Source organism: Rhinichthys klamathensis, unplaced genomic scaffold (assembly GCF_029890125.1).
Source record: "Rhinichthys klamathensis goyatoka isolate OS25496 unplaced genomic scaffold, OSU_Roscu_1.1 h1tg000476l_1, whole genome shotgun sequence".
Taxonomy (NCBI): Eukaryota; Metazoa; Chordata; class Actinopteri; order Cypriniformes; family Leuciscidae; genus Rhinichthys; species Rhinichthys klamathensis.
The window spans coordinates 1110896-1122992 of record NW_026606964.1 but is presented as its reverse complement, the minus strand read 5'-3'; the positions used below and the strand labels follow the sequence as shown (position 1 = coordinate 1122992).

The window sequence follows — 12097 nt, the reverse complement described above, 5'->3', positions numbered from 1 at the left end:
TGACTTGCAATGTTGGATCTCAATATTTCAACCCCAACAAAAAGCTTAAAGTCACCATTAAATGATAACTGCACTTAGAAAATGACAAGACTTTCTACAATCCAATCAATTCCTGATGGACAACATTAGGTCCAGCTCTACATTTCTTTGCTTGTTTGTGAAGCTGTTTCACTCGGATATACATCACAATAGGGAAGAAAAGACGGTTGCAGTCTCCATGCCGAATTTAACAGGACACATCTCAAATTTGTTGCTTAATTACAGCTTTTAATTGTCTTGGAAACTCACCATTCGTGTGGATCAGGTTACAGGATTTGCCTGATTGCTGTAATTTTCATAGTGGATGGCTAGACAATACACCCTGATAAGGAGAAATTTTTGCTTCAGGACATTTCTTTTTACTTTGGACAGAGTTTATAAAGTCCCATTGTGTTTTGCCTCGAGCGCAAAGCTAGTTCAGTAGGCCATTACGTTAAGATAAGAGGCTTATTCCCGTTTATTCCCTCTCAGAGAGGGAGGCTACCTTTATACTGTCAGTTTTTGGGATTGACAATTGCTTTTACTTACAGGTGTGCAAGTCTCAATTTCCCGTTCAAACAGCATCTTACAGTAGCGTTTTGTATTCAGTCTGTATGAACGTTCAACGGGAGTCAAGCCTGTATTCGCTTGCCAGGAACCACACTGACCAAAGTAATATCAAAGATGGTGGCATCCATAAAACTAAAGTCTTATCTTTTTTGACACGAGAAGGGTCCAAAGCGTGCAAGTTCATCTGTCAAATCTTCATTAACTGACAGCAGCTTTTATATTAGTGTTGTAAGAGCCAAGCATTTGAGTCGTGCGTAGAACACAAAACTGACAGAAGTGGCTCCTGTGGAAAACAGTGACTGGATCTAAAACCTGAGATGAACACTGTAACGCAGTTCAGTTGTTATGGGAAGAAGGAGCATGAACCGGCGAACATTCAACAGACTTTAATACAATAAATTAAACAAATACACAATGGGTCTCATTCATGAAACATTCGTAAATATACGAGTAAATATGCGAGTGATTTGCGCATAAAGAGACCTTCCCGAAAACTCTTCTCCTGATTCACAAATGCTTCGTAAATGTCAGATGTGATAGTGAAATGTGTGTGTGTGTGTGTGTTAATGAATTCCAATCAGTCGTAAATGGGATGCGCGTGCACGTTCATTCTCTATTACCATAAATCCCGCCCATTAAATCCGACTGACAACTATATATGGGCATCATATTATGACATGAATGCGAATGAAAAAAAAAATTTCTCAGATGCAGAAATTGAAGTTTTATTATCAGAAGTTCATTCAAAACGCCACATTTTATTTTCAAGCGTACATAGTGGCGTATCGGGTCCTAAAAAAAAAGGAAGCTTGGCAGCATATTACAGATGCAGTTAATGGAGTTTCATCTGTTAATCGAACATTCCCAGAAGTGAGAAGAAAATGGTTCGACATTAAGCTTGAGAGCAAAAAACTAATTAGTTCACTTCGGAAAAATAGTATTCAAACTGGAGAAGGACCACCATCGCAGATGCTGTTACTGGCTCTCATAATAAGAAAAACCGTATGTAATTACTATGTATAATATTTTTTCAAAATGCTGTGCAAATATGTACCCGATTAAGGTGAATTAAAATGCAGTCTTATTAATGAGCAAAACGTTCGAGTGTTAAGCGCACTATTTACGCGTGGGTGGGAGCAGGTTTAGATTTCTTGTGTACCAACTAACATTTGGAAAATACGAACATTTTAATGAATCCGAAAATTTACGCCAGAACCACTTTACACACGATTTACACAAATTCGTTCTGCTCGTGTTTCATGAATGAGACCCATTGAAAGTAAAAGACAGCAGCCCCTCACGGATGACTGATGTCACATTTAACAAAAAATAAATTCAGGCCTGTTCCTCTCTCGTCCTTCACCTTCGTCGCTCCCCCTTTATGCTTCCGCTCCTCCGTGAGAGATACGAGACAGGTGTCGTTCATTATTAATCACGCCACCGGCCTCGCGTTGTTCTCCCACGGCCCTCAGCCTCGTCCTGCTCGCCACAGACACACAGCTCATATCTCCATCACTGTAAGTTACCGAAACCACACTAAAACTGGTTGTCCAGTTCCCTTCACACAGCACAGGTTTTCCAAGAATGAAGATGTACGTTTATTTGATAAAACGCCTATCTGTAAACTCAAGGTCGCTATACAATATGATACAAATAAACAAGAAAGTAGACGAAGAAACAATACGGATAAACTGAATAGGTAACAATTAAACTGAAATAATAAACATGACTAGAATCAGATCATAAAGTCAGGGATCAGAGAAACAAGAAGCAAAAAGATATGTTGTAAGGTGGGTTTTTAAATCATGTAATGATGGAAGGTCACGGATGTGTTGGGGAATAGAAGAGAGTGGGGGCAGCGCTACCAAATGATGAGGATTTATGCCGTGGGATGAACAACAGAAAAAAAGTTGTGAGTCTTGAAACTTTACGGGTGTGAGTTTGGTTCTAGAAGCGGTTGTAAATAACTGAATTGTGTCTGAACGTAACCATATTAAAAACTCCAGTACAGGACTGACAACCGTACTCTGCTGCTGTGTGAATGTGACCGGAAAGAGCTTGTGTAAAACAGTCAACTCTAGGGCGAATGACATTCGAATCAGCGGGCGAAAGAGTGTGATTAATGGGAATAAGAGAGGGAGTACTAGTAATATTCCTTCCACTCTGTCCTAGTTTGGCCCCAAACCAGCCCCCTTTCTCTTGCTCTCTGTAAACATAGTGCTCTACTGATACCCTGATCTTTGCCCTTAGACAGTAAGAGAGACTGAACGTGAAAAGTTCAAGCTGGCAGGCTGCACACCACTCCATAAACTAAAACGAGAGGTGTGCTCAAAATGTTGGTGACCGAATGCGCCGCCTTTGTCATCGGGAGTCAGTTTGTGTGAGAGGATTTGTGAAGCTCGGTCTGGCAAGTCAGGGCAAGATTCTGGCTCAATAGGCCCTAGTTTGAGTCACTCATGTGATCATGATAATGATTGGTAGGGAGGATAGATGCGAGGTGGGAGAGAATGGCAACTGTGAAACTCTTCTTTTACACCACGGTCTTGGGATGTTTAGTTTCCGGGAGTGTAGCTTCCTTCCTCTACTGCCTCGTCTCTCTGTGTTAGCTACTACTTATTTCACACAACAGAGTCAGCATTTCTCCTGTTTCCTTTTGAGGGCTGTGATGTTAAGGAAGACACTGAAAGCTATAATAAACAGCCAACATATGGTCACTGGATTTTTTTGCAACCTCAACCCCCTCGCCTCATTGCAGCCCTCTCTACTATTTCTCAATTTAACCACAAAGCGTTTTTGTTGTTGTTGAGCAAACAAAACCCATTTTAGCTTTCTCCCGCTCAGGAAGAACTTTTATATCTTCATCCTTTCCCTTTCTAAAAGCCATTCAAGACTAAGAACAGTGAACCGAACGGTCGTTTCATGCAATATCTGTTTGTTTTTAAAGTGCATGTGTCACTTTTGTCAGTTTGGCTTGGAGCTATTGTCTGACAGCCATCCTTAAAGTCCAACCCACCTCGGCTCTATCATTTGCATCCCAGAAGCTAGGCCAATTACTTTAATTAGAGCTCCTACTGAATGTAGGCTGGAGGCATCATATAAGGAAGGAAAGCTCTTGTAATGCCAAGGTTTTTGACTAAATCATGCATTGGTGATTTGAGTTTGTGGCTAAAGGGGGATGCTTTGGCTTCAGGCCCAAGTTTTAAGGTAAATTTAGATTAGGAATGCTTCTCCAATAAATAGTCAGGTGCTATTTGTACTATTTGGCAGTGTCATATGTGTGTCCCGTGGTAAAGTAGGACAAGCTGTTGACTAAATTTCAATTGTCAAACTGAAACCAACTTTTCGCCAGTTGTGCAGCATCACAAATGTGTTGGCCGTACATGTAAGAACAGCAGTTCTCAACCTTTTTGATTCCCAGAAACAACCCCCAACACTTTCTAAAATGTGAAGAATCATTCGTAGAATAACAATTTTGGGGGTGAATGAAAGTTTTAGCTTATTTTTAAGCTTTTGTCTCATTTTAAATCATGTTGAGGCCTCCTAGTTGGCGCTGACCCCCGGGTTGAGATCCATGACATTTTTGCCAGCATTTATGTGTTGCAAGACCTGCACAAACGCTCACTTACAGAATTGCAAGAATTTGAATGCTTGGCATGTTAGTTTAGTAAATATTTCAGCTACTTTTTTAATGCCTCATTTAAGATTTTCTAGAAGAAAACTATGGTTATAGCTAGTGGCTAATTCCAACTGACTCCCTGTTGTGAAAAAAAATTGGGTTGTAAAGAAATGCTGTCAATCTTGTCAACCTCAACTCATTTTAGAATATTTTAGAGGAAAAAATGTGTTTTTAACTAGGATGAAAGAGGAAAAGCAGTGAAGGACAGATGGAAGACGAAACAAGATGGAGAGAGACAGAGAAAGGGAACAGCAGAGGCATTCTTGCTTGCTCGGTTTGGCATTGTGTGAGAACTTTTCCACCCTTGTGTGCTTCTGACTAACACAAAAACACTCAAGAAGCTCACATAAACTCAAGCACACGCAAACACATCAGATATCCTCATATTCTCTGCTCAGTCTCACTGAATCATCTCTGCTTTCCCAGAGTTTGACTTGTTTTAACAAGGATGTGCAAGAACCTCTTTCTGTCGTGTGTGTGTGTGTGTGTGTGTGTGTGTGTGTGTGTGTGTGTGTGTGTGTGTGTGTGTGTGTGTGTGTGTGTGTGTGTGTGTGTGTGTGTGTGTGTGTGTGTGTGTGTGTGTGTGTGTGTGTGTGTGTGTGTGTGTGTGTGTGTGTGTAGTGAGAGTGATGGGTGGGAACAGATGTAGTAACAGCAGCCCCCCAACTCCCTCCACCCCCACTATCTCCCGGCAAAGGAGCGAGAATCTTATGACAAGTACAACTCTGTCTCACTCACTCTCGCCCCAAACCCCCACCTCAAATCCTTGCACAACTCGAAACCTGCCCTGCTGTTGTGTAATCTCTTGTCTTTCTACCTCTAATCATCAACAGAACCCAACAGTATCTCGCTTGACTTTCCACACCCATCTCTACGAATACAGGTTTTCCCTCCTTTCCCTTTTCCCACTGTGATCTTCTTGTTTTCAGTGTCTTTCTGTTTTTCTCTTCAGTACATAATACTAATGTCCCCCACCCCAAATATCAACCGCTTTTCCTTTTCCAGCAAAAACGTCCCGCCCATCATGCAAACGTTCTATCAGAGGAGTGGCTCATCTTGTCTAATGAGGGAAAACAGACTTACAGACATGCTTTAGTGTGATTGGTGGCTTGTATACAACTTCCCTTCAATGCACTCCAAGTTATCAGATGATGCTTTTTATTCTTGTGAAAGTTTTTTTCTGACCCTTTCTTTTAGATTAAACTAGTAAAAAGTATTAACATTTTCCTTGCACATTATTTTCAAAACGTTTTTCAAAAGCATCTTTCAAGTTAAAAGTATTTTTTTATACAAATATCATGAATTTTTAATCCATTATTAACATTTGCATTTTTGGGGAGTCATGCCACATGAAATTCTACAATCTGAACTAACTTGCCTTGTCATAAAAAAAGGCCGACTTACTAAATTTGACACACATGGTGCGTCCGAAATTTTTAGGTACTACATTGGATGAGTAACAAACTTCATGAATTTAAAAAAAAAAAAACTGCAAGGACATTCATGAGAGTCTTCTCTATGACATAATTTCTTATTTTGTTTTTTATTTGTTGTCACTACAGTGATGTTTGGTTGATGAACACACTTGTCAACCCCCACTTTGGTTATTTTGAGGAGTAAGGACTCTCTCCGCATTTAGACTAGCAGGCTGTTTTTGGAGGAATTTGGTTTACCTCCATTTGGCTACAAGGCATATGTGAAGTTTCACTTATTGGTGCAGAGTTGGCCATCCCTGATCATATCTACCATGCTGTTCTGGTCCAGCCAACAGCAGATCCTGTTGTCCAACTGCTTCGTCACACACACACACACACTCGCATTCCCTTATCCTCTCTCCAAAAGAGGAAGTTGCCCAGACTGCAGAGGAGCTTCCTGTGTGGTTGTGGATGGGGAAACGGCAATTAGCAAAGAGAGAGTCTTTCGCTTGCTTGTTCTTTCTCCATCTATTTTCCCCTCCCAACTCTGTTTTTCCCATTCTTCCTTCTTCCACAGCTCTCCCTCCTTAAATATTACCACTTTAGCAACCTTTTTAGTCATTAGCACACTTGTTGAATCATAACCAGCATGTTTTAGGCCAAAGTACCTTTAGCATCTCTCATCATCCCCACAGGAATGAACCCCTCATGACCTCCCCATCTTAAAAGTACCGCTTAGACACAACCCCCCCCCCCCCCCCCCCCCCCCCCTGCTCATCCAGATTAGCATCTACAGCCATCTGCCAGGCCAACACCCACCAAAGCAGAGATGTGCCTGTGTGGTCGTGTGGAGTTGTCCGAAAATTGTGTGAAACCAGTCATAGTTTCATAGGCCACACCCTATTCAGTTTGCCTATGATGTTGCAAGTTGCTTAACCCAATCAGATCTCTGTTTTTTCTTAAACTTGGCTAGGAGAGTAATAAGTTGTGCATATTTCACAAAGATTTTGTATGTCAAGGATGGGAAATTCAGTGTAAATAAGGGCCCATTCACAGAAATAAACAAAAGTGAAGCGAGAGCCGTGGAATAGAAAAATGCAAGATCTAGAGATGCCCAAGCATCTCTTATTTCTTACCTAATCTATTAGGTTAAAATGTAACCTGTTTTTAGAACGCTGTCATGTGAGAGTCTCTGCTAAAGATGTGAAATGCAAGAGCAATGGTTGTTCAACGAGTACATGTTCACATAGAAAAACAATGAAAAAGTACCAAAGTGGAATGCAAAAACACTTCAAACTGCAGTTTATGACATCAAACTTTGTGTATGACGACTCTTATGGTGTGTTCACACCGAACGCGAAAAGAGCGTCAAATACGCGTCTATCGCGTCTAGTTAGACGCTTGAACATTCACTTGAGTTCAAATTTTTCAACTTGCGCGGAAGACATCCGCGGCAAACGCGTCCCCCAATTCGCGTCATTCGCAACGCCCGGCGCGAATAATGCATCTATTCGCGTCTTTGCATTGACTTTGTATGTAATCTACTCGCGCAAATAATTAAATTCGCGTTCGTCGCCACGCTCGTGTGGTCATGAGCCGGGCAGACACACTGCCCTTCACTTGCGCTCTCCAGGCAGGTGCTGGAGCCATAAAGCACCAGGAGAATGTGTGTACTGTGCCTCATCTAGAGAACACACATCATGTTCTGCTGACTGGGAAAGTGCCCTGTGTAGTGTACAGCTGAACAGTTTCCATTCTCAAACTAGTTTCTCTCTTGATTTAGATGCTTTAGACAAGGAAGCTGTTCTCTAACTAGCTATTTTCTGCTCATAAAGTTAGAATATTTTTGATCATTTATGATTTTATGAAACTTATTGCAAGACTGTTTGAATAGAAGTGTGACTTCCAGTGCACTCAGAGCAGCCTTGGCTTATCTGCATCCGTTTTTTCTCCATAGTTATGGAAAATTCAAAGGAGGAGACGAGAACAGAATCCGCTATTTGCACCCAAACTGCAGAAAAGGTGGAGCAAAGCGATGATGTCCAGAGCCCCGCCCCCACAGAAACACACACAGGTACAAATCTGTTTATCTATCGTTCTTTCTATCTATCGTTCTACCTCCCTACCTATCTATTGTTCTGTCTATCATGCTGTCTATCGTTCCATCCTTCTGTATGTCTGCCATTAATGCAAAGAAATTAAAACATCCACAGAGGGTTCTGCCAGTGTAGAGGAGGAAGGAAATGAATGGGAGAATGGACAGAATAGAGCAGATGGAGAGATGCATGTAGCCGATGGAGTGGACTTGTCTTCCATTAACTCCATGATGAGCACTGTGATGAAAGCAGCTCAACTTAACGACGTAGTAGACTCCGCCCACACCACGCCCAATAAGGTGCCAGTCAAAAGCCCCAGCACCAACCGCAGTGGAAGAAAGATCCAGGTAAGAGGTTATGAAGAGTTAAGGGCGAAGGTCGCATACATATGTGCTAAATCAAATAGAATCAGAAAATAGGAAGTGTTATGTATATGTGGATTTACATGCATACATGCAATTTATATATATAACAGTAAAATAGAAGGAAAGCAATGAATTACGTTTCTATATTTTTATAAATGTTTCTTAGTATTTTGTGCAACAGATGCAGTGTTGATGTCCTTTTATTGTCGGAAACAAGAACTGTTTGGGGTTCTAAAACACAAGATATATTTATGATCCAAACTCAACCCTGAATTTCTAACACTGATTCATAATCTCAAAAAAACAAACAAACTCATGCTGACTCGGTCCCCTAATGAGCCAATCAGACGAGCCTTCCAATTAGCATACTTCTACTATACAAAAGTTTGTACTTTGCTGCTGATGAGAAAGTTGGTAGTTTTGAGTTTGTAATGAGACAGTATGCCACTGAGGCTTACTACCACGTCATTGTTTGTGTTTGCATACAAGTTTTAAAATCTAGCTATATCCATTACCTTAAAATTCATTGTTAATTTTAGGTTAATATTACATTCAAACACTCCACTGTCATTCTTGCACATTTGACATACTATTTTTAAGTTACTATAATGGATAATGGAACACACTAATCCTAATAATACAGCACTAAATAATGAATAGCTGGTGCATATACAGTCACACCAAGATTTAATCAGACACCTTCAACATTTCTCACATCATCACAGTTTATTCGCTATAGTTTAGAAAATGGTAATAAAATAAGACAAACTCAGAGTTATCAGATCAGTTGATATTTCTCTGGTTTTGTCCATCCTTCTGTTAGACTGTCTTTCAAATGAATTAGGTTGAATATCGGTCAGCTGTTAAATTTAAGTACACAATTAGATAATACCAATTTAGCTCAATCAATTACATGCTTAATTTTGTTCAGTCAGTTTGTTCAAGAAAAAACACAAGCAAAACATGGTCAGGTCAAAGTGTCTGAATCATTTTTGGTCTAAATTTTTTTTTTTTTTTTTTTACTGTATGAACAATTCTTAAAGGTGCAAAACGCAAGTCTCTGAGTTTTTGCAGAACTACGCCCCCTCTGGCGACAAGCGAAACTGCAACCAGAGTTGTGCACACTCATGGACCACACGCATCTTTTATTGGATATGTTATATGTTTCATGTTGTACTATTCTTCCAAAAACAATTCCTAGTTTATGAAACTGTTCACTAACAATGGTAGTAAAACCAATTCTGATTGTACATGTATCTAGCTTACGCTAAAGCATTACACATTTTACGCATCGTCATTTGTTGTCATACATAGATTGGCCGTTTCAAACATTAGAGACTGGGCTATATCTTACCGTTTTTCAAGAAAAAAGCCAACTGAGGATCCCGTTTGAGACCAAGAGCAGACCGGAGATCTCTCCATTTGTTGAATGCCTTCCCGAGGTTGACTCTTGTCTTACTCCGACGCCTGTCTGACTCCAATTTGGCCCTTTTGGTGGCATTAGACAAAATGTTTCTTTTCTTTACTTTACGTGGAGTTTGCGTTGGGGTTTGGAATGGACTACAAGCCGGTCTCTTTGAATCCATCTTCTACCTTTGACGCACGAGTTGTCTTCGCTGATGCGGAGAATGGCGGCGCCGGCGAATACACAAACCTGCGAGACATAGCCTGGTGAGCGTGAACGCGCATGACGTCACGCCCAGTCTCAAATTCCAGCCCGAATCCCTCTTATATATTTTACTGTACAGGATTATAGAGGCAATCTCAGTGCGCAGAGAAGGGCTCATTCAGCCCATCAGGCAGTTCTTTAAGCATGTATAGGATAGAAAAACAGGTATTTTTAACATGAAAAGTTGCGCAATGCACCTTTAAATATAATATGTCACAGTTTACTTTATTTTGCTATCCTCACTTACATAAATTAACTATAGTGTCCTGCACCCACTAGTAAAAAAAAAAAATCAAAAATGATATCTGGTGTCTGAATAATATTTGGTTTGACTGTGTATATATATGTGTGTTTTTGTGGTTGTAAAGTGGTGCAGGTGGGAAGAACTTTATGGATGCAGCATCCTGTTTTTACATGAAAAGTGACAAATGGTCTTCTGGCATCTCAATCCACCTTTTGTCCACACGGCTGCATCACATGGCTCCCATTACAGCATGCAATCCATCCCTTAACACTCCTGTGTGGGGCAACAGGTGTCACTTTTAACCCCTTAACACCCCTGTGGAAATCTGGGGGAAGTTTAGTCTCTGATGTTCTGGGTCCAAACCACCCTTCCCCCTTTAGAGAGTTCCTTCCCCGTTTGAAAAACTCACCAATCAGAGTGTTGTTCTTCTGGCATATTTACATAGTCAAGTTTTAGGGCAATAGCTCGTAGATTTGCTATAAAGGCTGTTAGTCTTATATCTAGAGATCAGAAATATAAATTTGAGGGTGGGATCTTTTAGTCTTTCACCTGGAGAGGCTTTAGCCTAGTTCTCAGGCCTCTTTCACTTCTTTTGAGGAAAAGTAAAGAAGCTTACAGTGAGTTGTGTAATTTACTGGATTAACGGAGCATAAAGAGACGCGCCAAAGTACAGCACAAACAGGCTCAGACAAAACCGGTAACAAAGTTGCCAACAGGTGTTAGCTCAGGTGCACCTTATGAATTGTAATCAAAGGAAATTAATTACATCCACTTTTTGAATCAAACTGTGATAATCTTTGGAAGTCATATTTTTTTTAACTCTACCGTCTCTTCTGCTTACCAAGCCTGCGTTAATTTGATCAAAAACATAGTAAAAACTGTAATATTGTGAGATAAATTTTAATATATAGTAAAGTGTAATTTATTCCTGTGATCAAAGCTGAGTTTTCAGCATCATTACTCCAGTCTTCAGTGTCACATGATCCTTCAGAAATCACTCTAATATGATGATTTGATGCTCAAGAAACATGATTATCAATGTTGAAAACAGTTGTGCTGCTTTATATTTTTGTAAAAAAAAAAAAAAACGCAATGCATGTTTTGAATAGGAAGTTCAAAAGAACAGTATTTTGAAATAGAAATCTTATAACCTATATGTCACTTGTTGATCAATTTAATGTCCTTGCTGAAATTCTTAACTTTTTCTCCGCAGTGTAATAAGTGTAATAATAGTGCAATAGCACATTTTATGACCTATGAACTTTAAACAGGACAGTATGCATGAATTGTAGCGATTACATGAATGAGACTTCCTTGTAAGACGAAACTATTACTCCTTCTCCTCATAACATGCTGAATGGTAAACACGGTCAGCTTTAGCAATCGTCTCTCGCTGGTCCTGAACTGAAGCCAAGCGAGTCATGGAAGGAAAGCAAGCGCTACGCAAACGTGCCATCAGAGGAAAAGGAAGTGCTCGTTTCTTCCTAGAGATGTTTTTGAAGATTCCAGTCTAGTTGAACCGCTTTGTGTGTTTGTAGATCATGTGGGCGTCTATTTAGAGCTGGATTAGTGACTCGTGCGCCTTCCCTGTTTTTATATATATTATGAGATATCTTATGACATCATATCATAAGTATATAGGGCATTCTGTCATGTGACGGCATCAGATCTGTTAGTACAGGAACTGGTCTCCCTGAATGGGACAGTGCCGTTATGATCAGTTGATGAACTGTCGTACGGTCGAAAGGGAGCATGTGGTGTCAGTTTACAGATTTCCACTCAAGGTGAAAGAAGAAGCAGTTCTCACTCCTTCAAGATGCTTTTCACGAAATACACAAACTCCCACATCAAAAATGCAGATGATCTTCTGATTCACGGTTGTGGTCCATATTCAAAAGGCTTGAGCACTTAAAAGTGTGACTATATTCTGGTGGTATATTTGTGATAGTACGGTGTCTGTGCAGCAGTGACTGATGCAGCTCCCGGGGCTGAGCAAGTGTTTATTTAACAGAGTGAATTTAGCTCAGTATCTCACACATACAAC

At 40.3% G+C, this 12097-nt stretch overlaps 1 protein-coding gene across 2 annotated transcripts in view; it reads left to right on the top strand.

Annotated features, from left to right (window-relative positions):
* Window positions 1–12097, top strand: part of rreb1a (ras responsive element binding protein 1a) — a 55458-nt gene that overhangs the window by 27904 nt on the left and 15457 nt on the right. For both annotated transcript variants that reach the window (XM_056237037.1, XM_056237038.1), the window contains 2 exons: window positions 7637–7753; window positions 7893–8122. In XM_056237037.1, coding sequence (XP_056093012.1) covers window positions 7637–7753; window positions 7893–8122 — 347 coding nt within the window. The remainder of the gene's footprint in view (window positions 1–7636; window positions 7754–7892; window positions 8123–12097) is intronic.